At 38.9% G+C, this 24,852-nt stretch overlaps 1 protein-coding gene across 2 annotated transcripts in view; it reads left to right on the top strand.

Moving 5' to 3' along the window:
* The window catches only part of LOC139938032 (uncharacterized), a 95,360-nt gene extending 71,331 nt beyond the window's left edge, over positions 1-24,029 (top strand). For both annotated transcript variants that reach the window (XM_071933387.1, XM_071933388.1), the window contains exons 4-12: positions 9,373-9,427; positions 13,742-13,882; positions 14,900-15,060; positions 16,028-16,129; positions 16,845-16,987; positions 18,122-18,293; positions 18,914-19,026; positions 19,471-19,555; positions 21,200-24,029. In XM_071933387.1, coding sequence (XP_071789488.1) covers positions 9,373-9,427; positions 13,742-13,882; positions 14,900-15,060; positions 16,028-16,129; positions 16,845-16,987; positions 18,122-18,293; positions 18,914-19,026; positions 19,471-19,555; positions 21,200-21,256 — 1,029 coding nt within the window. In that variant the 3' untranslated portion in view covers positions 21,257-24,029. The remainder of the gene's footprint in view (positions 1-9,372; positions 9,428-13,741; positions 13,883-14,899; positions 15,061-16,027; positions 16,130-16,844; positions 16,988-18,121; positions 18,294-18,913; positions 19,027-19,470; positions 19,556-21,199) is intronic.
* The last annotated feature ends 823 nt before the right edge of the window (positions 24,030-24,852 follow it).

Raw genomic sequence — 24,852 nt, 5'->3', positions numbered from 1 at the left:
TTTATAGGTTACACAACCTATGTTCCGACACCCATATGTTCCGACAACCCAAAGTGTATTTTACAACTTCTTGTCTGAATCAATTAAAATCCAACAGAACGGGATTTTGTTAGTGTACTGCTGCTCAATGAAGGTTTTGCATTATGTGGCGCTACGGGGTCTAGTGAGGTTTGTAGGTTGCACAACCTGTGTTCCGACATCCATATGTTCCCACAACCCCAAGTGTCTTTGCCAATTCATAACCCTAAACTCTCAACCCTAGCTTCTTGTTTTGATGTTTTAACATCCTATGAAGTGTGAGTTTGTCCGTGTCTGGTTCTGCTGCTGAACCTATGTTCCAACACCCATATGTTCCGACGCCCATTTGTTCCAATGTCCCAAGTGTATTTTCCTATTCCTATCCCTATGGCCTAGCATTTAATGTAAATCATGGAGGGATTTTGGAACAGGGTTATCGGAACCAAGTGGTGTCTGAATATAGAGCTTGGTAGTTGAGTTACTTTGATGTTGATGACAACTTAGAAATAAGGGAATGAAAGGGTAGTGCCGAGTTCTTTCACAGCTGTTTAAATCAGGCAGGGTCAATGCTGAGTGATAAAGGCCCATGCCGAGGGCACCGAGACAAGCGCGGAGTATCCACTCACAACCAGTTATAAACACTGGTCATTATCCAAGGTTTAAACACCCCAAGTGACGCGCTCTCCACTTACAGGAATAGTGAAACTGTCTGAGGTATTTATGAATGGCTGTTTATACAGAAATGCCGTACGAGGCGGGGCACCGTGATTCCATCAAGATCTTCAGGTCAAGAAGTAGAAATTCAGTAAGGCTATTAGTGCAGAACTGCTTACATGTACATGTAGTACGTTATTTCATGAAGCTCTTCATGTTAAGCAAAGTAAACATGTCATTCGCAATTTGGCTCTGCCTGCAGGTCTCAAGCCAAAAGGTGTTAAACACATTAACATTTAAATTCATCTTAATGAAGTTGTGATTCATAATACTTCCCCCCTACCCCTACACAGTCCTGCTCTTGCCTTGCTGATGAAAGTTTTTCATTCACGTGTAAATTCAACAGACATGATCCTCATCCGTCTCCCATTAATGGTACACAGCGGGTTAATTTTTCATAACGTCTCTCATGAATAATGGATTGGTGACTCGAGGCATCAGCGTGCTGCTCTCTTATTCATGTGGATGTTGGACTGAAATGCAGGGGCTTGATTTTTGGGGGTCAGCAGAGGTGATGGGGGGAGGGGTGAATAAATGTGTGTTTTTTCCCAAAGTGGCGGGATGAGGATAAGGGCTACAGGTGAGGAGGTGTATATGCAGCTGGTGAAACACCTGGGAAATATGTGCAGGTTATTCTTGATAATCCAGTTCAATCCAGTTCAATTCAGTTCAATCCAGTTCAATCCAGTTCAACCCAGTTCAATCCAGTTCAATCGCTGCTAACACATAGGATTTGGACTGCCTCTAGCCACCGGGCTTGGTCGATGGTCTAGTGGTAAGACATCTGCTCTAGCAACGCAAAGGGTTGTGGGTTTGAATCCAACCCGAGTAATTTGCCTGTGGATTTTTTCCCAACCAAACTCAAAGGGTACAGAGTTTACAGTGCATGGGTAAAACCAAATTAACAACTCTCTCACTGATTCTGCCGAAAGTTGCCTGATGAAAAAATTTGAAAATCTCCCAGATTATGGAAACTTTGTCTTCAAATTTTCCCTGGTTACAAGATGCAAATGTTGGCAGCTCTCTATCTTATTATGTCTTTAGCAGTGTTGTGAGATAGAAGGTGGGAATAAATTTTACTGGATTCAGAATTGTTGTCAAAAGGAATGCTCATTCTCAGTAGAGAAAAAAAACAAAAATTTTGAAATGGTAATAATGACAGCAGTGAATGTACACACTTTGGGATACAACACATTGTTGCCAGTACATTTTTTTATGAAGAAACATTAATAAAAGGGCAACCATTCTTACCTGAGGTACCTCAAGCATGAAATCATCGTCTCAATTGCCGTCAATCAAACACGGGAGACCCATTGTGGGAAGTTTTGCCCTTCGCCCTAGGAGGAGAAAAGAGCTGGTATGCAGCGACTTATACAAGCATTTTTATAATGGCGTTAAAGGCACTGGACACGTTTGGTAATTGTCAAAGATCAGTATTCTCACTTAGTGTATCCCATTCCCAACATTAGTCATCGAAGTTGCAAGAGAATAATGAAAGAAAAAACATCCTTGTTGCAGAAATTTGTTTGCTTTCAGATGCCGGATAAAAGGCCTGAAGTATTTTAATATTTGAGTGAGAAATTATCTTATTTCAGAGGGAGCCATTTTTCACAATGTTTTATACTACTACTACCAACAGCTCTCCATCGCTCATTACCAAGTAAGGTTAATGCCAACAACTTCTTCAAGTAATTGCCAATAGTGTAATTTTAAGTGGAACTTAAAGTTAGCGTTTGCAGTTATAGGAGGATTTATGTGTTTTTCTGCCAACCAAAAGTTTACGCTTATTGCGCGTACAGTTTCAGGTACTCTACTAGTATTCATGGTGAATGAAATGAAATACAGTTTAGCCTGGACAAAACTAAAGAACATTTTTGTGTTTTCTTTTAGAGCGCTGTGGAAAGGCATAATTTGTATTCAAAGGACAGCCACGGGGCATGTTTATTCCCTTTAAAAAACTCCCACGCTTTGGAGTTATGAGTCAAAAGTTTAAATCCCCCATAAATAAAGCTGTGTGAACCAAGTTTTTTTTTCTTCTCTGATATAGTAAACTTGTAGAAACAATTTTCATGTTAAACAGGAAACTCTTACTCACCAGTTTAATAACTTTTAATAACGGAAGCATAAATAGTTTGTTTCGGAAAGACCTCTGAACAAAACTGTGCCCCCCCCCCCCCCCCCCCCGCTCTTTTTTTATATATATTAAAGTGCCCAATTTTGGTTAGTGGAAAACCTTCATTTTATAAAGTCAGAAATGGTAACCAGTAAAAATGCCTTAACCATTTTTGTGGTATAGGTATTGTTCCAGGAAGGAGGTCGGTGTGTTTTAATCTGCGTGGCCTGACTATGGGGTGACCACAGGATAGTTGATAGTGGCCTGTTGCCTGATATGATGACTTGACGCAATAATTTCTTTGTGTCGGAGACGCTTGGGTAGAGCAGAGTTATTTGTGTGTTTAGAAACTATTTCATGAGCATCGTATGATAGTTCTTTTGATTCTTGGGTGCCAGAAAAGATTTGTAAAAAAAAAATCAAGGGTCATGAAACTTTTGAGGGTTTCCTTTTCTCCTTTCAGCTGTAATTATACTGAATCATGATCGAACAGGTTGGGGTTAAACTAGTTTGTAAATAAAAAAATTAAAAAATGAGTTTGTTCTTCGATAGAGCAAGTTAAGTTTTGCATTAAAAAACTATTTCATGACCAAGGTTTGTAAAAAAATCAAAAAAATCAAGGGTCATGAAACTTTTGAGGGTTTCCTTTTCTCATTTAAGTTTTTATTGTATGGGATAATTGTACGGGTGTGGGGTAAGACATGTTTCTAAAACAAACAAGTTTGTTCTTCGATAGAGGCAAGTTAATTTGTGCCTAAGAAACTATTTCATGAGCATCGTACGATGGTTCTTTTTAATACGAGCGCGCCAGAAATATTTTAGAAAAAGTTTCAAGGGTCATGAACTTTTCAAATGCTTCTTTTCATTAGGTGTTGGTGAAACAAGTTTGTAAACAAAAAAATCTAAGTTTGGTCCTACTTTTTCAGTGCGGACTTTGAATTTGTTTTTATTTGTGCTGCAACCTCTTGAAATTGCCATATATAAAAGGGTTATCGTTGTGATGTCAACTCGTAACTTCCGACACATCAATCACGCCGCCAACCCATTTGTGTTAGGGTTAAGTGGACGTTTTTGGTGTTTCATATGTGACCTTTTTGGCAGCGTTCCAAAATCTGTGGGTCAACATTGGATGATGAAACTACAAATTAAATCAAGAACAATTTTTGTCAACGAAAAAGTCCAAACGAAGAACTTTGTTTTTGTCTTGGTTTGAGGGATGTAAAAAAAAAACACTCAGAGGGGGCAGCTCTGTGAAAAAAAGTTTGTCACTAATTACCCGTGATAAATTCCACTTAACCTTTTTATTTTGGCCGACTTCGCGACTCTCTGATGTCCAGTTCAATGTTGTCTTGAACCGAGTGATCCACTAGATACCATACCATGCGCTGAAATAGTTGACAATATTACTCATAAGTACCGCAGCAATGATGACCGAGTGTTTTTGACCTCAGTGAAATGCGCCACAGTTCCCCCCTAGCCAGTTCTGGACCCACCCTCTGGGCTAGTGTAATGGTTTAGCAAGTATACCCCATCATGCCATTGAAATTAGCACCTCAAAGAAGCGGCATGTAGGCCTACACACCAAAACTGTCAACCAATTAAAAGAAATGGGAAAGAAAAAAAAAATGAAAAGATCAACCAAACTTAGTAGAGAGAAGAAGAATGAACAAGAAAAAAACCGAACCATTGTGTTTATATTGACATTCGGTTTTGAGATCAATGTAAGCAGTATTGAGCCGATAATAGCTGCTTAGCGAAACGTAACGGAATCTGTTGTGTGGTTTTCATCGAGCTTAGTACATGTAAGAAAAGAAAAGGCGGAAAAAAGAAAAGAAACTGCAGTGTGATGTGTGTTTCATGTACTCGCACCGCTAATAACAGCGCTTGATGTTGTGCAGGTATAATGATTGGACACTGTGTTCGTACATCATTCTAAAGGTCACTAACCCCTGTGTGGAGTTTAACAACCTTGGTAGCGTGAGACGAGGGCGCCGTTATATCCTGCGTTGTAATGACATCGGGGTATTCGTAGCATTTTTGTATGTGTCCACCCGTCTGGCAAACGTGCAAACAGCTTTTCATTACATTTCTAGGTAGTGTTAACACAACAACATCTATTAATAACTTTGAGACAATCATGGCTTCTTGTTATTGGAATATTTTGCCATTTAGTTTGTTTGGACCTACATTTTATTTTAGGCTTAAATCAGGATGGTTGGTGCTATTTTCTGTACTTAAAATTCTGAGGACATTTCACAGGCATGGAATATTATCTAGCAAGGCCATTTTCATTTTGCAAAGGGCACTTCCACTGGAAAATCTTGGAAGTCTATGGGAAACTTTTAAAAGGCACCAAGGCAAAGACTTAAGAGAGGACTTGGCCTCAACAGGATTGCAGGTCTTTTTGGGAGAGAAAATGTAGCAATTTTAGGACAGGCAGTGAAGTCGATTCATTTCAGCTGGGTTGTATAGTTTGCAAGTTAATGTTTTTCTGCGTCTGGTTCCAAGCATGTGTGGACCTGCCTACACCACTAAATATATATTTTTAAAACATCATATATTGAATTGACCCCGGGGCAGAAATGAAATTGATTCAACTTGAATGTTGTTCCCGAGTTATGATTCCAGCAAAACACACCATCAAATTTGTTGCGAAGCGAGATCAGCGAATACTTAAAAATAAATTGAACCTCGGTGTCTATTAGACCCACACATTCTGGAGGTTGATGACCAGCCAGTAACTAACATTAAACATGCTACATAATGTGAGACCTGCGTCTAGCGATGTGGGGTGACACACACTGATCATTCATGTGAAGTTTCTATGTTCTGGCGGAGCCCTAGGCGGTCCGGGGTCGCCATGCTGTCAGCCACTGAGCCCTGTGGTTAGACCGCAGCCCAGACGTCTTTTGATCTCAGAGAGTCACAGTTCAGAAGTTTATCCTGGGGCTTGCGGTCTGGTGGTGGAATTCCCCCTGATTTCGGGAGGGGTTGTTTTGCTGTATTGGCGGTAGCAGTGGTAGTGAGGTTCGCAATTCGTGGTGTTTGAAGGATTTTGTAAGGAAAACTTTCTGAGATTCAGGAGGATTTTTATTCACATTGTGATCAGGAAAGAGGTGGGGGAGGAGGGGGGTTTGAAATGAACGATCAGGAAAGGCCGATCATTTCATGAGTATTTTGGTTTCATAGAATCCACTCGGTTTTATTCCTTTTTAGTCATTGTGAAGGGAGGTGGGTATTAACAGTTCAGAGAAGGTGTTTGGTTGTGGTTTGATGAAATTCCCTTGTGAACTATGGGATGTCGGAGGGGGGGGGGGGGTATTTTCTTGTTGTGTGCCAGCACTCTCTAGGGACATTGTTATTTTGTTGGGGTAGGTGTGGAAGGTTATTCCCTCAGTCACGTCTCTGAATTTGACTTTGTTTTTAGGCTGTTTTTGGCAGCATTTTTTCTGGGAAATCTTGAGTGTTCAGGTAACATTCCCTGCTTAGAAGAATTTGGGTTAACTACCGGCAATCGGGAGTTCACTGAGTTCACGTTAGGAGGCTGTGGTTTTACTTGGTTTAAAAGTTGGATGTGTTTTCACTTCAAATGGCAATTTTTCTCCAAGGTTCCAAATCTTTTTTGAATAGTGAAGCGTAGTCGCTGTACTGAGATGAATTTATTTTGAGCACGAATCCATTCACAATCGTTTGCCTGTTTGCTTATGCTACTGAACCCTACCAGTTTCTACCCGTTAATGTTTCTTTTTGGTGTTGAATGTTATAAGAAACACAACCCAATCTTATACAGGTTCCAAATCTTTTTTGAATAGTGAAGCGTAGTCGCTGTACTGAGATGAATTTATTTTGAACACGAATCCATTCACAATCGTTTGCCTGTTTGCTTATGCTACTGAACCCTACCAGTTTCTACCCGTTAATGTTTCTTTTTGGTGTTGAATGTTATAAGAAACACAACCCAATCTTATACATGGCCCCAGTGCTTTGTCGTTCCTCCACCATTTCTCATCCCCTCGGGGGGTTAAAACAAAATATATCACCCCCACTATGTAGAATCAGTATACATTTATGGAATTCCCGTTCATTTGGCTAGCAATTCCCCAGTTGACATTAATAGTAAGGGCGGCAGTGGATCATGATTAACATAAAAGGTAGGGCTGGATTATTTACCTAAGGTATATTACGGGACTGCGGCAGGGAAGTAGTTTTAAGGGCTCTCTTTCTGTGGAGTAGGAAGAGAGTTTGCCAGTGTGAGCTCAATGGGGGAGGAGGGGGGGGGGTGAAGGTAAGCTTGGGCGATATCACGATATTATGGAACATGGCGATACTAATTTGGAAACGATTTTGATATCGGATCGATTTGGTTTTAATCGCAATATCGATATATCGCAATATCGATTAAGTATCGCATTATCGCGATGTATTTCCTAGCTGAGACATCTTTCACCCCATAGGTTTGGAGCAAAACCAGAAGAATAGGTCATTAGAACACCTCTCTTATGCTATGACTGTCTCTTCTACAACTTTCAATGAGAGTTTGTAATTAATCCCGATTATATCGAATATCGCGATATATTGTCGGCGATATATCGTGAATAAAATAAATCGATATCGCCCAAGCTTAGGTGAAGGGGGGTTCTGGCATGACCCACACCCAACCTGGCTCTACGCTTCGGTATCCAGTAGTTAAGAGATGGTGGAGTTAAAAGACAGGGTTTTTATTCTTCAGCTTGTGGTTCAGTTTGAAGGGTTAAAGAGGTACAGTTGTACCATGTGTACAGACTGTTTTCTTCCAGCCAACTTTCCTAGTCTTTGTTACACATACATACATGACGTAGTTTCCCCAGATGTTTTTTTCTTTATAGTTTATAATGGACAGCTGGTGTCATGCGGGGATTTGGGTAAACTATTCTGCTGGCAGTTCAATGCAAAAAAACAAAACAAAATGTGTTTGGTCATGAAATGTACATTTGATGTCTAGACCGAGGATCAACAAGTCTGGTGATTGCAAAACAACACTTGGTAAACAGGGAATGAAAGAGACAGACAGGGAGACAGACTCCATCTACCTCCCCCCCCCCCATTCCTAACCCAACCCAAACCCTTACCCTTACCTTCACCCCCGCCCCCTTATTTTCCGCAATCAAAGTATATCAAGCGTGTATAAAATACCTGCTGAAACTGAAACCTGTTTCCTTTTCTGCTGGCGTGTTTTGACTAAAATGTAAATACAAAATGTGTGGACATTTTAACAGGTAGTTTAAACTGCTTACTACAGTGATCTTCTTTAACAGTGGTGTGCTGGCCAACTGCTAGTTTGAAAAGCACGCCAAGTTAGTCGGTAAAAAAGTTAAGGGTTAACTCTGAACTTGTTAATTTGAACCTGGAGAGTTGAAATGACTTTCTCTTCCCCAGAAACATTGGTGCTTTTCCCGTTTGCTTCATGAAAATTTGAACCAGGCAGGACTGCATACTTCCGAGCAAGGTTAATTTGAGCGACTATACATGACCAGAGCCATGATGTACATGTACATGTAGCTCTCGAATTGACCATAGTTGATGGTTTCTGGTTAGTCTAGTCGTTGTAGTCAAGTCTATTCGCTTACCCGAACTTGTTATACGTGCATCAAATTGTGAAAACGTGTTGATGTGCTTGGCAACCCTTGACTAGGCACATTAAAACATTGTATCGAAACTGTCTGCATATGTAGGCCTAATTGTTACTTTCAGAGTGTTTGACGCTAAGCGTACTACGTGTACTTTGTGTTTGTTTGTACACTACTAATTGACACATTGAATAGTGACACACACTCGGGGTTGGGGGGGGGGTGGGTGATGACATCACTGTAAGCTACGCAGGGAGTTCTCATCGCTATGGTGACACTTGTATAAATGTCATTTACTGATCTTTCAATAATTTAGCGTGTTTTGGTTGGGAAAGGATTATGTCTGCTTGGACATAAATGCAAAGCAGTTTTTGACTGACACCAGAAACACTGAACAAGTCTTTTAAAAGCGTTGTCAAAATATCGAATGTTATTTTTGTCTTTGATTCACGTAAGATGTAGGATTACTCGACCAGAAAGCGTTGTTTCTGTTGGCCAGAAAGCTTCCTTTCTGGCAAGTTTTTGTTCGGGGAAGTGAGAGGGGGGCTGCATAACATTCTTTCCTGAAACTTGTTATGTTTGTGGTATGTGGTTGTATGAGATGGCATTTGCACACAGTGAGAAGTATTACATTACAGACCCCCTTGCAAATGCCACCATTGCTGCACATGAAATTTGAACCATGGCACAACTAAAGATAGATAAGGCTGTGTCCGATTGGCGGCTAAAGCTACGGCTACGGCTAGATTTCCACGTCAACATGCATTGAAGTACAGGAGATCCTTAGCAACACACCGTAGCAGTAGCCGTAGCTGTAGATGCCATTTCGCCTAATATTACATCATTTTAGGACTAATCCTGTCGTGGATTTTGAATATCGATTTTAAGTTTTCGTCTTTCTTTTTATTTTATTCTTTCCAGGGCAATGCAACACTTCACTTGTATCCACACTTCAAGGAGCTTGCCAAACTTGAAGGTAAGGCAGAAATCAGAAATAAATCATTCACGTTACTTTCCTGTTGATTTTTTTTTTTTTTTTAAAGAAGGCACTTATTTGATTTGGGCTGGTTTAAACAGAGTAATAACATACCGTTCAAAATATTCCTCAACTATAGTTTTCTTCTGATCCATCATCACATCTATTCTATTTTAACGATGTATTTATGTTGTATGTAATTTGTGCGTTGTCCGTGCTAAATATATGCCAAATTTTGTTTTGTTTTTAAATGGTATCATTTAACATCCATATTAAAAGTCCCCATTGCGTAAAAAAAAATTGCACACAAGATCATCAACCTGAGAGTGGGTTTGTATCCAGTCACCGGGGCTCCTTATCAGCCCTCGATGAAATGTAAAATCAAAGGAGTGTGGATAGGGAAAAAGAAAGAAAAAAAGGTGGCTATCGGGCTAAAAAAAACTCAAGCTGTGCATTGATTCTCATCGTGATGCCCAGAAATCTGATCGCTCAAGTAACCATTCCAAACTGAACACCATCTCCAATGAGTTTCACAGTTAACATTGTAATCCAATATTCAGGCTCCCCACTGCGTATCGATGAGTTAGAAATGCTTTTCAATCAAAAACCCACACATATCACAATACACTTACACACATAGGGCAGCTTGTATGAGAAGCAAGAGCTTAGTAGAGAGGCGAGAACAAGAACTGATGATATTGCAATTATGTTGATAGGATTGTGAAGGGATTTGAGGTTGTTTTTTTGTTCCTGAAAGGAGATTGAAATGATGGCATCAGAGCTTGATTTAGTGTGGATTTCAATCTGGCCGTTGTGACGTCAAAGCTACAGTACAGTGTCTTGTACTCTAGGGGATCTAAGATGGCTGCCCTACGACTTTGAAGATTCTTTTTTTAGAAAGGATTTGGGGGGAAAGGTCTGGAAATTTAAAACAGAACAGAGTTTGAGATTGCTCACCTATGATACTTCAATGTGCAGAGGAAGGAGGGATTCAAAGTTTAATACATATATCCATGAGAAATGTAGGCTCCCGCCTTGTTAACGCTTTGCATGTATATGTTAATGAGTTTGTTTAAAAATTTAAAGAGGAAGTATAGCACTGTGATTTGGGAAAATGTAAGCAACACTTTGTCAAGTATCTGGAATGAACATCTACCTCCATAAAGCTGAAACGAACGTTTTAAAAAGGGTTTGTACTAGTTGTCAGGGCCCAACTTCATAAAGCTTCTAAGCACAAAAATTTGCTTAGCATGAAATGTTTGCCTTGATAAAAACAGGATTACCAAGAAAATTTTCACATGATTTCCAGGATATGCAAAGAAAAGCTGAATGCCAGTAACAAGCAATGCGTAACAAATGAAAATTTGGTTGGTAATCCTGTTTTTATCAAGAAAGAAATTTCATGCTGAGCAAATTTTTGTGCTAAGCAGCTCTATGAAATTAGGCCCTGATGGTGCATCTACAACTAGCTATTCTACCATCCCTTTAAAATATGCAATGGGATGAAATTTATGTAAGATTGTCCCTTGGGCTCTTGGGAGTGTGGACGTCACACAAGGTGTTAAGGGAAGATGTTACAGCAGTCGGTATTTAACACCCTGAAATTATCGCATACAGCCCCGCATAAAGACGCTCAAATTAAAATCCACCAACGTCTCTCTCGATTGAGAGAAGACACACATATGTTTTTGTAGGGGGATCGTAAATGGCAGATTTTTGAAAAAGGGGAAGTCAGCAAGAGCAACATTAATGTTGTTGCCATTGGTATGCACTACAGGCCTTGCTCTTAAGCTTTTTGTTAAGTAGCCAACCGGGCTGATAATACTCTGGGTTTAACTTGCCCCTCAGGAAGTTTCAGTAGCCCTGATTTTAAACAAGTATTGTCATAATAAAGGCATTAATGGTAGCAGTCACAACCAGCATAATAAAAATAGGCATATAAAGTTACACTCACAGATAAATAGACCTTATGCACATGACGTCATTTCAATACGGCGCCCCTGCATTGAGGTCAAAAGGAGGTTGTTCATTGGCCAATCTATGTGCGTTTCGATTGTTTCGTCACCGTTTGACCTCAAAGATGGCGGCTGGATGACGTCAATGCATAAGGTTTATTAACACATATAAAAAATTTTATTATTCACATCTGAATGGAAGAAATAAGAGCATTGTAAAAAAGTAGGTTGCACAGTTTTTTAGTAGCCCAAAGGGCAAGTTAAGAGGTGGTGTTTACCAGCCTGCAGTAGTTTTTACTAGACAATGTACAAGGACTAGTGTTAGGGGCGAGCCAAGATATATTCCTGGCATTGCCTCCCTCTCTCTATCTCTCTACCATTCTGCCACATTTCACTGGTAAGCTGATGTGACCCATCGTGGAAAACAAATCATCAGCTGCCCGGTGAAGTGTAGCGGGGTTGTTAGACAGTCTTCTAGAGGTTGCGTCAACGGACGGACGTGTGTGTATGTGTAGGCGTAGGCGGTACTTTGGATTTGTAAATGTTAATGAAGATTGACGTATGTCTTGACTGAAAATTGGTGATCGTCTTTTTTTGGTTGCTGTCTGCGTTGATGATATTGGGGGTAACTCATGAGAGTGTAGTGACCTGGCGAGATGGTTTTCTCATGTCGTTGGATGCATCCGCTGGATTGAGTTTTTTTGAACGACGACCGAGGGAACTGAAAATCGATGGATGTGTTCAACTTGTCAATGCTTGGTGGCGATGTTAGTGAAGTGAAACTTGGGGTTGTTAATGGAGATTCACTTGGACGATTTGCATAAGTAGGTAGACAAATTTTTCAACCGGGACCATTTGTGGCGACTATGACTGCAACTATGAATTGGCTGTTTTGGCATGTTGCCCTGTGAGTCTTTTAAGGAGCTGCCGATAGGAACTTGAGTTTGAAATATTGTTCGTTAGTGTGGTCACCATCTTAGATCATCTAGACTGGCAGGTCTGAGGAGAACCAGTATAGGAGAACCAGTAAATGACATGAAGGGTCGTCAGGCCAGCAGCACCCTTTGGAGGTCCAATTCGATTTGTGATCGAAGGACAGGAAAGAAGTGACTTCTGAGATTACTGCGTGTGTTCCGCTGCTATGTCTTGCTGCATTCTGGTTATTAAACTCATTCCAATGCAGCATGATGTAGTGGTGAAATAAACACAGTGTTGCTATTCTGCTCTCTGCTCCGTCCCAGCTCTAGGTTCAAGACTTAGACAGCAGAATACGCTAGCTGAGAAATCATTAAACCAAAAGATCCTAACTGTTGGCGACTTAATCCCAATTCATACTTCCTGCAAAGCAAATTTCCATGTGCCACAATGGGAGACTTTGGGACGTTAGGTGGCAGCAGACTAACCAGGTAAATTTCCATTGTTTACGTATTTATGAGCATGCGCACATTACCGAGAACAATGGATTTTACCTAATAAGTCTGCTGCCACCAAGCGTCCCAAAAGTCTCCCATTGGAAAGGGAGCCTGAACCCATTATTGCGTCACCAAAATTCACTTTGCATTGTATACTCATTCGCAGGAAGTATGAAACAAGCTTTACACTTTTGTTTTTATCTGCCTTTTGTAACTTTTTGATACTTGTGGTGCTTTTAAACTTGTGCGAGCAAAGTAATTTCTTCATTTTGGAGAGTAATAAGGTTTCTTTTGTTTTATGTATAATGTCTCAAAAGAGTGCATACTTTTAGCAACAGCTTCCTTGAATGATTTCTTAAGATCCTTCCTCACTCTAACAAAATCCAATAACAGTATTGTACATGTAACTCAACTCCTAGACTGTTGGGCTATGATTGTGGCTGTCTTCAAGATCCCATGTATGGAAATCAATTTACTTCATGTAGTGTAGTCCTCAGTCAAACAGAATCAAACCAAACACCAAGTTGGATTTCGAAGGATGAAGGAGGTCTTAATACAAAACAATTTCAAAGGTTTCCTTTCACTTAAAAAATATGGTTATGAATCATATAAACTAAGTGAAAGAATTCACATAAAGAAGGAAAAAAGCAAGAGTAAAAGAACTGATATTTAATAGATTCTGGCAAATCAATTAGGGGAAGAAAGTTGGACGCATACAGACTACCCGGAAAAAAAAAAAAAAATTCTTACATGGTGTCACCGTAAACCTTAATTACTTCCTATTTTACTACCATGCATAGCCTTAAATCTTATCTGTAAAATAAAGAAACACGTTCACTTTATATCATAAGATAAAAAAAATGTTTCTTTGTTTCTCTTCTTTTGATGATTGAGGATTCCATCCTATCTTTGAAACTCATGAGATATATTTCCCTCCCGGTCTGTAGGCGTTGTTGAATACCTGACGACGGAGATCAGCACCTCCAAGCAAAAACGCTTCAGCCTGGTCACGTTTGTGGACACGCCCGGTCTGGTGGATGGCGACATGAAGTATCCATTCGATGTGGACAAGGCTATCGTTTGGCTCGGTAAGAATGTCAAGTGGTTTAGAGAAGGTTAGAGAGAGAGGGAGCGAGAGAAACGAAATGCTCTAGACTTTCTTTTTTGAAAGAGGAATTCAAAACCAAAATTAAGGTCACTGGATTGTTGTTTAGTGTGACTTGTAATGATATTTGAAACTTTAAAGGCAGGGTTTACCTGTAGCTATTACTCCGCAAGTTAATGAAGTATTAGAGTTTTAGAGAAAGCGAAAATTTTTCACCCCAAAATTTGAAGTTTGAGAAAGGCTTCAGGGCATCTCAAAGCAAACACTTCTAGGTAATAGTAAGGAAACGGGTCTTTGACAATTACCAAAAGTATACTTTGTCTTCAAAGCCATTATACACTTTCGGAACAGAAAAAAAAGAAAACAAAGTTCACAGATTTACAACTAACTTACAGGGTTTACAGAAGGTAATGGTGAAAGACTCCTCTTGAAATATTATTCCATGAAAGGCTTAACTTTTTGAGAAATCATTAAAACAATTATCAATTCTCATTAGCGAGAATTACGGATTCATAGTAAACACATGTCATGACACGGCGAAACGTGCGGAAACAAGGGTGGGTTTTCCCATTATTTTCTCCCGACTCCGATGACCGATTGAGCCTAAATTTTCACAGGTTTGTTATTTTATTTAAGTTGTGATACACGAAGTGTGGGCCTTGGACAATACTGTTTACCGAAAGTGTCCACTGGCTTTAAGCAAACTTTATGTGGACAGCTGTACTTATTATGGAACCCCTTACCATTTGAGTATATAATTCTCCAGAGTTAAAGTGTGTGAACAATTAAAAGACAATCAAATTTACTTTCACTCTTTGTTCGAGAAAATAACATAATCACCTTGCTTTTAATGGCAAAGCTGTTTTCTTCTCCTGAGAAAATCAAATTGCCCATGGGAACAAAACCATGATAACTCCAGGCATGGTGTCTGTTGTCTGCACATAATGTTAGTCTTGCCTTCAGTTCTGATTTCTTTCTTTTTTCCTCCGAATGTTTACAGGAAATCTGGCTGATCTTATCTTTGTGTTCTTCGATCCGATTGGTCAGGCGCTGTGTAAACGCACTCTGAATCTAGTGGAGAAACTGAACGAGACGCACGCTGACCGTATGAAGTTCTACCTCAGTAAGGCGGACGAGGCGGGGCATGAGAGTGATAGACAGGTATGATTGGCTGAAAGCGAGTTATGTAAAGGAACCAGACTAAACTAGCAAGAATTACAAAGATTGTTTTTGACTTGAAACTTTTGACTGTTTCCGTTATCCTAGGGAAGAGTGTCCACTGGAGATTCTGCCCCCCCCCCCCCCATGGGAAATTAACTTGGGTTAAAGGAGAATGATTCAAAAGAGGGCGCCATTAGAAGTAGTTTGTACACAGTTCGCCTGATTGGGTGGGGGGGGACACAGAATATCTGGGGAACAGAATCTCCAGCCAAACCGGCGTTGTCTGATGTGTGAACTGCTCTTAAATTGATAACGGAGACCAAGCTTGAGCCAGCGCCCACGCTGAGGTTTGCAATAAGGCCCAGGGGCCAATTTCATCAAGCTGGTAAGCAGGAAATACTGCTTGAAATTTTTTTTGCTAAGCAAAAATTGAGTGGGGCACCAGCCACAACAGTGTAAATTTTGGCTGGTAACCAATACTTTTCTGTGCTTAGCAAGTTTCTGTGCTTACAGGCTTCATGAAATTAAGCCCAGGTAAATCCATTGTTGCTGAGAATTGTGGACATGCGTAGAATGACTAGTGAATGACCGTGGGGAAATTACCTAGTGTGTCTGCATCCTACAGTCTCCCAGTGGGCTAGGGACATGTACTTTGTACATGCATGATCTTCTTCCTACTTAAGTCTGTTTTCCAATTTTAATTTTTGTTTTGCCCTTGGACAAATCTGAAAAAGTTGTTGTTTTGCGGCCTGAAAAGTCTATTAGAGCCTACACCTTTAGGTCAGCCTTTGTACTTGAGACATATTTTCTTACAATTTTTTTCTAAGGACCAAAGATCGTTCTACTCACCGATTGTTTTGGTGAACAAAAAAATGACAAACTTGCATCATGATTGACCTTCAACAGCATCTCTCTCTCTCTTTAATAGTTTTGAGGGTTAATCCAATTTTGTTTGTTTTCTAAACAGCGAGTGTTGATGCAGATCGTTCAGGAGTTGTGTAAGAGACCAGGTCTGAATCGAACAGGATTTGACATGCCAACCATCTACGTTCCTCAAAGTTCAAGCAAGGTAATAATCACAATGGGTACACTTATGTAGTCCAGAATCAATGTTTAAGCTTTACATATAGTTCTGCTTAAAGACACTGTGGACACTATTGGTAATTGTCAAAGACCAGTCTTCTCACTTGGTATATCTCAATATATACATAAAATAACAAACCTGTGAAAATTTGAGCTCAATCGGTTGTCGAAGTTGTGAGATAATAATGAAAGAAAAAACACCCTTGTCACATGAAGTTGTGTCCTTTCAGATGCTTGATTTCGAGACCTCAAATTCTAAACTTGAGGTCTTGAAATCAAATACAAGGAAAATTACTTCTTTCTCGAAAACTACGTCACTTCAGAGGGAGCCGTTTCTCACAGTGTTTTATACCATCAACCTCTCCCCATTACTCGTTACCGAGTAAGGTTTTATGCTGATAATTATTTTGAGTAATTACCAATAGTGTCCACTGCCTTTAAATACACATAGTGTAACAAGTCCCCACATTATGTGGTCTCAGGTCCATTCTTTGCATGTAGCGTTAAAACAGTTGTTTACAATTCTTATTTTCCTTGAGTGTACAAAACGGAGGAAAAATCGGAGTGTATGCAACATCGAGCTGTTTGAGTTTGTGTGTATATTCAGTAGGCTTTAATACTCAGTGTGTATTTCTGGGTTTTTTCCCTGAGCTGGTGTGAATAACAATGAGTATTTTTTATTTTGTGCACTTTCATTTTAGAGTCGGTGTGTAAACCAGATTGAGACTGTGTGCGTTCAAGTTGAGAAGACAATCAACCAGACTATACAGAACACGCTGAACGCACTGGAGAAGGACTGCGAGAATATAGCTGACCTAATAGACCAGAAACTAGAAGTAGACAGGTGAGGATGTGAACCACAGACATTTATTAACCCTAACAAAGTGCTGCGTCTAGTATTATTATTATGTAGTTCTGTTAATGAAGCCAAGTATGCCTCATAAGTGAACTTAATAACTGTAGCTGGCAGGTCTCGTGAGGAAACCTGTTAACAAGGGTGCTAACTATGTGAACCAAAAACACAGAGGTTAGGCGCTACTCCTCAAAGATTCGTGTTCTGGGTTCTCCAGCTATCGGGCAAGCATGATGGTCTAGTGGTAAGACATCTGCTCTACAATAGCAAAGGTCATCGGTTTGAATCCCACGCGAGTACTATGCTTGTGATTTTTTTTCTTCACAGTACTTTGGGTTGGGCAGTACTGACACACGTTGGTGTATAAATAAAATAATATCATTGGAAGTGGCTCTCCCCCCCCCCCCCCCCCCTCCCCCAGTCTTGACAGACTTTTCCTCTGGGTCGGAATCGCATTTCCAAACTTTATTCGTTTCACATTGATGGTTGGGATATGGTTGCTGATTATTTGAGGGCGGTTTGACAACACAGTGATCCCAGTGTTGATAAACGTTGACCCAATTCGTACAAATTGAGGAAAGGAAACATGCTGTTATTCTTCCAAGGAAATTTGTTATCAATTCTTACTGATAATCAAAGTGGTTTTTTTTTCCTCTTTTTTGTGATTATTAAGATATGTGGAGTTGGGTTTTTGAAAGACTATTTTATTCCATTTGTAACCAAAGATTTTGATGATTAGCGCAGGAATTTCCTGCTGCTAAAAGCATTGACTTGGGAAGGGTCATTGGCCAAACCAGGGCTAAGTTTCATAAAGTTATTCAAGATATATTACTCAATATACAATATGGCGCCGTTCAATGGCGAGACGTTCTCTCGGGCTCTTATGATTATGCTGTTTTTATGTGTTTTATATTGTAATTTCTTGAGAGCTCGAGGTGCACTACAATTTCTTTTGTTTAGGTTTTTAACTTTTTAACGTTGGCTGAATAAATAATTTCTAAGTCAGCAAAATAAATATTGTGTTGTAGAATTCTGTGAAGTAAAACGAGATTCCTAAGAAAGCTGGCCCTCTCATGGCCTCAATACCCACATCGTAATACTGTTTTCATTTACCCCACCTTCCAGGGCGGCCAACTCTTATAATTTACGAGCTCGGGGCAAGGGGTTCATCTTCTTCCTGCTAGGCCTTCTCCTGCCGGCGGCGCTGCTGGTCAACTTTCTAGCCAGTAACGTGTCCAACGACGTCCTGGTGTCCACGCTAGGAAAGGACGGAGCGGACACCTTGAAGATTTATTTGGTTAGTCATCACTTGATATCACCATCCTGCTTAACAGCTTTATGAAACTGCTTTAAGCAAAAGTTTGTTGTGCTTAGCAATTTTTTATGCTCACAGGCTTTATGAAACTGGGCCCAGATGTATAAATTTTTCAAGTCAGGTATTCACTAGTATTATCTTAATTTTGTTATTGTTTAATACCTTATACATTTCTGTATTGTTTGTATTGTATGAAATAATAAAAAAGGGCTCAAATAGAGACCAGCCGCCGATTTCACAAAACTCTTCCTAACTTTAGACTAATCTTAGGACTTTGGACGACTCCCATCCCTGCACTGTAGCATGCAGACCTTAAGATTAATCCTAAGTTAGGAAGAGTTACTCGTCCTAACTGGAGATAAGACGAGTTCTTACTCTTTGTGAAATCGACGGCAGTGTCTTTTGGCTGGTTTGGCTTACTCTGGGATGCATTTTGGCGATTGTAGCCAATAACTGTTTAGGCTCAATTGGCCATTGGTAAATCACAGGCCAATGACCAAAACAATTTACGGCTACAGCCGCCAAAACGCACCCCTTGGTAAATATAGGAAATAGATACAAACAAATAAGTAAAATTAGTTTCTTGTTTCTGTTTTCTCCAGACACCAGTTGGATCTTTATGGGAGTCTGTACCCAAGGATTATCATGTGTATGCTCTAGGTGGACTCATAGTCGTCTCTTTGCTGCTTCTACTACTCGCTAAACTATCAACCAGGTAGGCTTCTTGCTGTCCGTCAAAATAAAAACTATGAGCAAGATAAGAGTCTTGCCAAAAAGTACAGAGACAATTTATGTACATGTTTTTTTCCCATAAAGCTCACCAGGGCTCAATATCATGGCTTGCTTACCATATGCAAAGAATCTGCGCTTACTGGCTTACTTCAGGTGTATTTCACGCTTAGCAGGGCATTTTGGTTGGTGTGCGTGAGAACTCCTTGTTACTAAGCATTCTATGCTTACACATCTAGCGCAGAAGTTCAGCGCTTGCCCTGCAAGCAGATAATGGTGATCCTAAGCGCAGAATTCGATGGTAAGCAGAGCCATGAAATAGGGCACAAATTGATCTCCACTTAACATAGTTTCAAATCCTAATCATTTACATGGTGTTTCTTCAAACCTTAATAGATTGTATCTCCACCATTTTGTTTTCTCCCTTTAGGTTAAGGTCCACTTTGAATCGTAAACAGAAGCGAGTTTTGAAGGAGGAGCAAGACTTTGTTCAGAAACATGTCAAAGCAACCAAGGTGAATATCGGGAATGATTACTGTAATAGACCCCCTTGTACGACGCCCAGCGGACTCGTACTCTCATTTGTTGTGAGTCGAAACTGTACATGTAGGGTTGACTCCAGAAAAAAACGAAATGGTAGACGCGAATTCTCCGGTGTTCCGCTTTGTGCAAGGGGTCTTTAAAAGAAAAGCAATTTCCAAATGTTGGCTCTGGCTGCCGGCTCTGGCTGTAGTCTCTAGCCGTTAGGAAGCCATGCATCTTATGTATGCAGCTCTAGAATGGCTGATATTACCCAGTATACCCAGTTGATCTCTATTGGTCTAATCCAGAATTCTGTTGTCTGCTTTTACTGGGATACTTGCACATATAAGATTATATCACAAGCAGACCTCAATTCCTTCAGAATCAAAACCAGTTTTTTGAAAATATATTTCCACGAATGAATTTAATGCTATTTTTGTGCTGACTTGTATTTGTTTCTCTGTTCTTTTCTGATAAGTGAAGTACTGAACTTGAATGCTAACTTAACATTCAGCCTACTTTTCTTGGGTTTTTTTTCATTAATGTAATGTACATTGATCACTTATATTATGGATTTTCATTTGCAAGATTTGTTAATTTCCATGTGCTACTTTACCCATTCTTACCGTTTGTTTGTCTAAACTACTTGTCTTAACCCTTAACCTCCCAAATCCGTCTGTACCCCCTTTGCCAAAATGAAGGATTCAGAAGGTCTGAGGGCTGCAGGCCCAAATAACAATTGTTTATCACTGGCTCAGGCATATAAATATCATCTAAGGCCAATCATGTTGATATTTTCCTCATCTGTGTAGTTGTGTCATTCTTGGTTAATCGCCCTTTTATCTTTGAGTTTTGTTTGGTATGTGCATACTATTTTTTATCGTATAAACTACCGTTTTGTACCTTAGAGACCATAATTCAGTATTTTTAATGAAAGTGTCTTTTTAATCAATATTTATGAAATAAATAAACTATTACTAATGTGAAGTGACATAGGAGTGGAGGATATTGGAGGATTGAGGCCACCCGTAGGGAAAGAGGTAGCAAGAGTTGTATTGTGTACCAACCCTAAAATTCTTTTCTTTTTGTCATCCTTTTCTTTTTGTCCTAGTCTCATGTAAAGCGCTCTGTTCTCCATAGAGCGCTAATATAAATGCTTCGTATTATTATTATTATCAAGTTGTCTTGACTTGCATACCCAGTATTGCTAATCAATAGAACTACATGTACCATACCAGTCTTATTAATTTGTGTGTTGAGCCGAGCCGCAGAGTTGATTATTTTTTTTAAGGATATTTAGGTTATATTTAGGCTCTCTAGCTTAGAACACTAGAGGGCAGTGTTCTCTATGAACTTTGTACAGGTTTAGCTATTTACATTAAATAATGTTCAACCGTTTACTTAAGTTTTCAATGAAGTTTAAAAATTATTTCATATAGCAATATTTATTAAAAAGAATTTTAAGTATGATTTGAAACTTTACATTATTTTTTTTTCATTTTTGTAGTAATACTTAAGTATATTTCAATGAAGTTTTACATGCTTTTTATGCAGCAATATTTATTAAAAGGATTTCAACATTTGTTTTTTATTTTCAAAAAATTAAACAAAAATTCCCGTTCATTCCTCTCTTTTAGGAGAAACTGTATTCGGAGTATTTACAACAGAGTGTTGCTTCTCATGACCTCAACTGACCTCGCCTGACCTATGACCTGACCCAAATCAGAACACTAGAAAGTGTATCGTAGCAAGGAAGGACTCAACTACAATTTTCATGCCAAATTTACCTTTAGCTCTATTTTCAATTTATCTTTTCTATGCGATTGTATTTTACTAGATTGTTGTTTAAAGCAGTACAGAGAATGAACTTTTTTCATATTTTGGAAATAAAATATATTTGAATAATAACTGTCTTTGTTACTATTTTGATGTATGGGTTTCTGGAAAAAGACATTGAAAGTTTCATGGACTTAAAAATGAATAATGAGGAAAGTTCTAATTGTTTCTTTTAGGTTTTGAAGATGAATTTATTACCTGTTGGAATGAGTTAAATGTTAATTTGAATATATTGACTCTTTGCTAAATTTGAATTGTTCATGGGCACAAATAAATATTTTTTCAATTTCAATAAATGGAGTCGCTCATTTAAAAACATAAGAATAACATGTTATTGAACAAGAGGCTCATAAAACAAATCCAAGGCAACAGAAGCCTCCCTGAGGTACCAGATCTATTAAACACAAGTCTATTAAATGCACTGCCTTAATATCAAGAGTCTTTATAAATTTATCGCTTGAAACAAAATCTGGAGAGTTTAAAACAAATAAAGAGAAATTAATCTTTTGAATTTCTCAGTAGAGTCGGGTTTGAGCTTTCTATTTTCATACATAATTTCAATGCAATTTTGCCAGTAAGTTTGAAGAGTGTGCTACACTGAGCCTGCCTGTGTTTTGGAGATTTGCGTTGTCTTTTTCCATCTTTTTAGTTTTCCAATATTTTTGTTTATGTTAGCTGAGTTTTTTTTTTCTTGTTTGAATGTATAGGTTTTCTCGGTCAATTTCAGCAAATGAGCAGCCAATTTAACAACCAAGCTTTTCTACTTCGCACGAAATCAAATGCTATTGAAAAGGGTTATTCGATTTCGTTTTATGATTAGTCAAATGTAATGTTCCTTCATTCGATTTAACAAAATGATCATTCAATTTAACAATCCATCAAAGCAGCATTCAAATTTGCAGACGCTTCTTGAGGCGTGTGTGTCACGAAAAAGAATGACATACGTTAAATTGAGCCAAGTGCTAAAGGAATTTGACTCGATTCAAAACGAAATTGAATGGCTGAACTCTGATTTTGAAACGCAGTTACAACTGGAGATGCAAAACAGCTTTAATTCGAACTCATGAAAATGAATTTGACTGCTCATTTGCCGAATTTGACTGAGAAAACCTACATTAGAAAGTATTCTTTGATGAGGTGTTCGATAAAAACCAGTAATTTGAATGACAATGAATTTATTCTTTATTTTGAGATCTACGATTTCTTGCCCGGCGTTAAATATTCCAAGGTGTTTCAAGAGAAAAAGCTTTCAAGGAAAATACTAGAGGCAACCTTTTAATCAGTCTTAGACCGTTTCTGAATTAGCGGTTATGGATGCGGCTGTGGCTTGTCACCGTATCATCATGCATTAAAGCATAGGCTGCTCTGTGAAACCATACACATCTTGGCAACAGCTGCAGCCATCACCACAAATTTGGATCCAGCTTTAGATTGCATCTGGATTGGGGTTTCACTCCCCCTACCGGATTTACGTGGGTTATCTGTACCTAGGTTTTTTCCTCCCATATCTAAGGGCCTTTTTAGACGAGGCAACTTATACAGGCAACTTTAAGGCAACTAACTTTAGTGCATGCTACATGACGACTGTAGCAGCACATGAGTAAGTTTTCAAACAATGTCTTACGATCCCCAAGAATACAAAATGATGTAAACATTCAAATGTAAATGCCTTTTCTTGTAGGAGATTACCAGGGGCCAATTTCATAGAGCTGCTTAAGCAAAAAATTTGCTTAAGCACGAAAATAGCTCACTTATTTTACACATGTTACTGGCCAAAATTTCATGCCATATACATTGCTTATGACTAGTATTTAACTATTGTTTACTTAGCATAACAATTGAGTGGAGTCTTGGCCGCTAATCTGACTTTACTAAGCAATGAATTTTTTGCTTAAGCAAAATTTTGTGCTTAAGCAGCTCCATGAAATTGGGCCCAGGAACTGGTTGCCTGTATAAAATTGCCTCATGTGACATGACCTAAAATTGATTATCTCACCATCGATTTCTCTCAAGGCCTACGGTTTACAGTGTGAGCCACTGTTGAGGATCTCCCAGTTTCACCAACAAAAAGATTTGAAATAAAATAGAAAAGTAGAATTTTTCTCTTTCTGTGTCTGCAATGCAGTTTGAGTTCATGCTAGATCCCACTGGGGAGGAGCGGTTTGGGGAGAGGGAGTCAACATTTGAAGTCACTTTATTATTATTTTTTTTAGATCAATCTTTACAAATTTGAGAATTTATTGGCACAAATCTCAATTGAAATAGAAAGAATAAACCTTTTATTGGAATGGCAGACACAATGTAGTTATGACAATAGTCTGGTTGCTCAACGAAGTGGTTCAGCCCAGTACCTTCCTATTAGCAATATTATAATTTTTCTACCTAGTTCATATTTCAAGTTGTTTTGTTCTAGTGGTTAATTTTCTTTGATAAAGATATTGTGAACCAGTTTGTTTTGAATTCTTAAATTCTTTGTTAATTGTCTTGCCCTTATTTAGAATCGTTAATTAGTTGTTTTTCTTTAAGTTTTTCAATTTTTAAACCAATTTGAATAAATGAAAAGGTTGGATTGGGCGTGTTTAGGCAACAGGTTTATGGTATTAAAGAAATGTGTGATAGATAAACAAAGTATTATATTGAGCCTATATTTGTGTTCGTTTTTTGTGTTTCGTTGAATCCTCCTAGACATTTATCTAAATGGAAAAGCTAACCATGTAACAGCCAAGCTAAGCACCATTGACTTTAGTCAGTAATTTGACGGGAGACCATTCCTATGTAGGCCTACTTATCAGGCATGATATTCTTCGTACTTTAGTCTGATTTGTTTGCCTTTGAAAAAAACAGACAAATGTGATCAAATAGACTGGAAAGTCTATTACAGCCTACACCATGGTTTTTTTTGTACTTGATAAAAATGTTCCTACTTTTTCAAAGAACCAAATAGCATGCCTGTACTAAAGACTTGTCTGGGATATGAGGTATTAATAGGCTAATTTAAAAACCAATTGTATCAAAGTTTCTTGAGCCATCATTACTCTCGTCAGTTTGGGACATAGAAGTAGAACCATGAAGGCAGGGTCAACGCTTTTTGTCAAAGTAATGCGGATTTCTTGCCACATTGTCAAGAAAGATACTAATGAAGTCACCTGTGAAAGTTTCAATGGAAGACAGTCAACTTCAAGCATGCATATCATGGTTACCAACTGCTTAAATATAGAGCTGGGAAGGCTTAGAAAATGATTATAGGGAATTGAAGGCTGGTAGAGCCTTTAATTAAAGCCCTCTCGGTAACACATGATGACAACAATTATATTACAATAAATGCTTGCTCTAATGACTGCTTATTTGAGTACTTATCAACTGCTTAGTGAAGGCATTCACTATGGTCAGGGCAGTGTCTACTTGTTGAGAATACAGATAAATGGTGTCATGGTATGTTCACATGACATAGAAT

This window comes from Asterias amurensis, chromosome 6 (assembly GCF_032118995.1).
Source record: "Asterias amurensis chromosome 6, ASM3211899v1".
Taxonomy (NCBI): Eukaryota; Metazoa; Echinodermata; class Asteroidea; order Forcipulatida; family Asteriidae; genus Asterias; species Asterias amurensis.
Note: the sequence above shows the minus strand (reverse complement) of the source record. Positions and strands in the feature narration are given on the sequence as shown.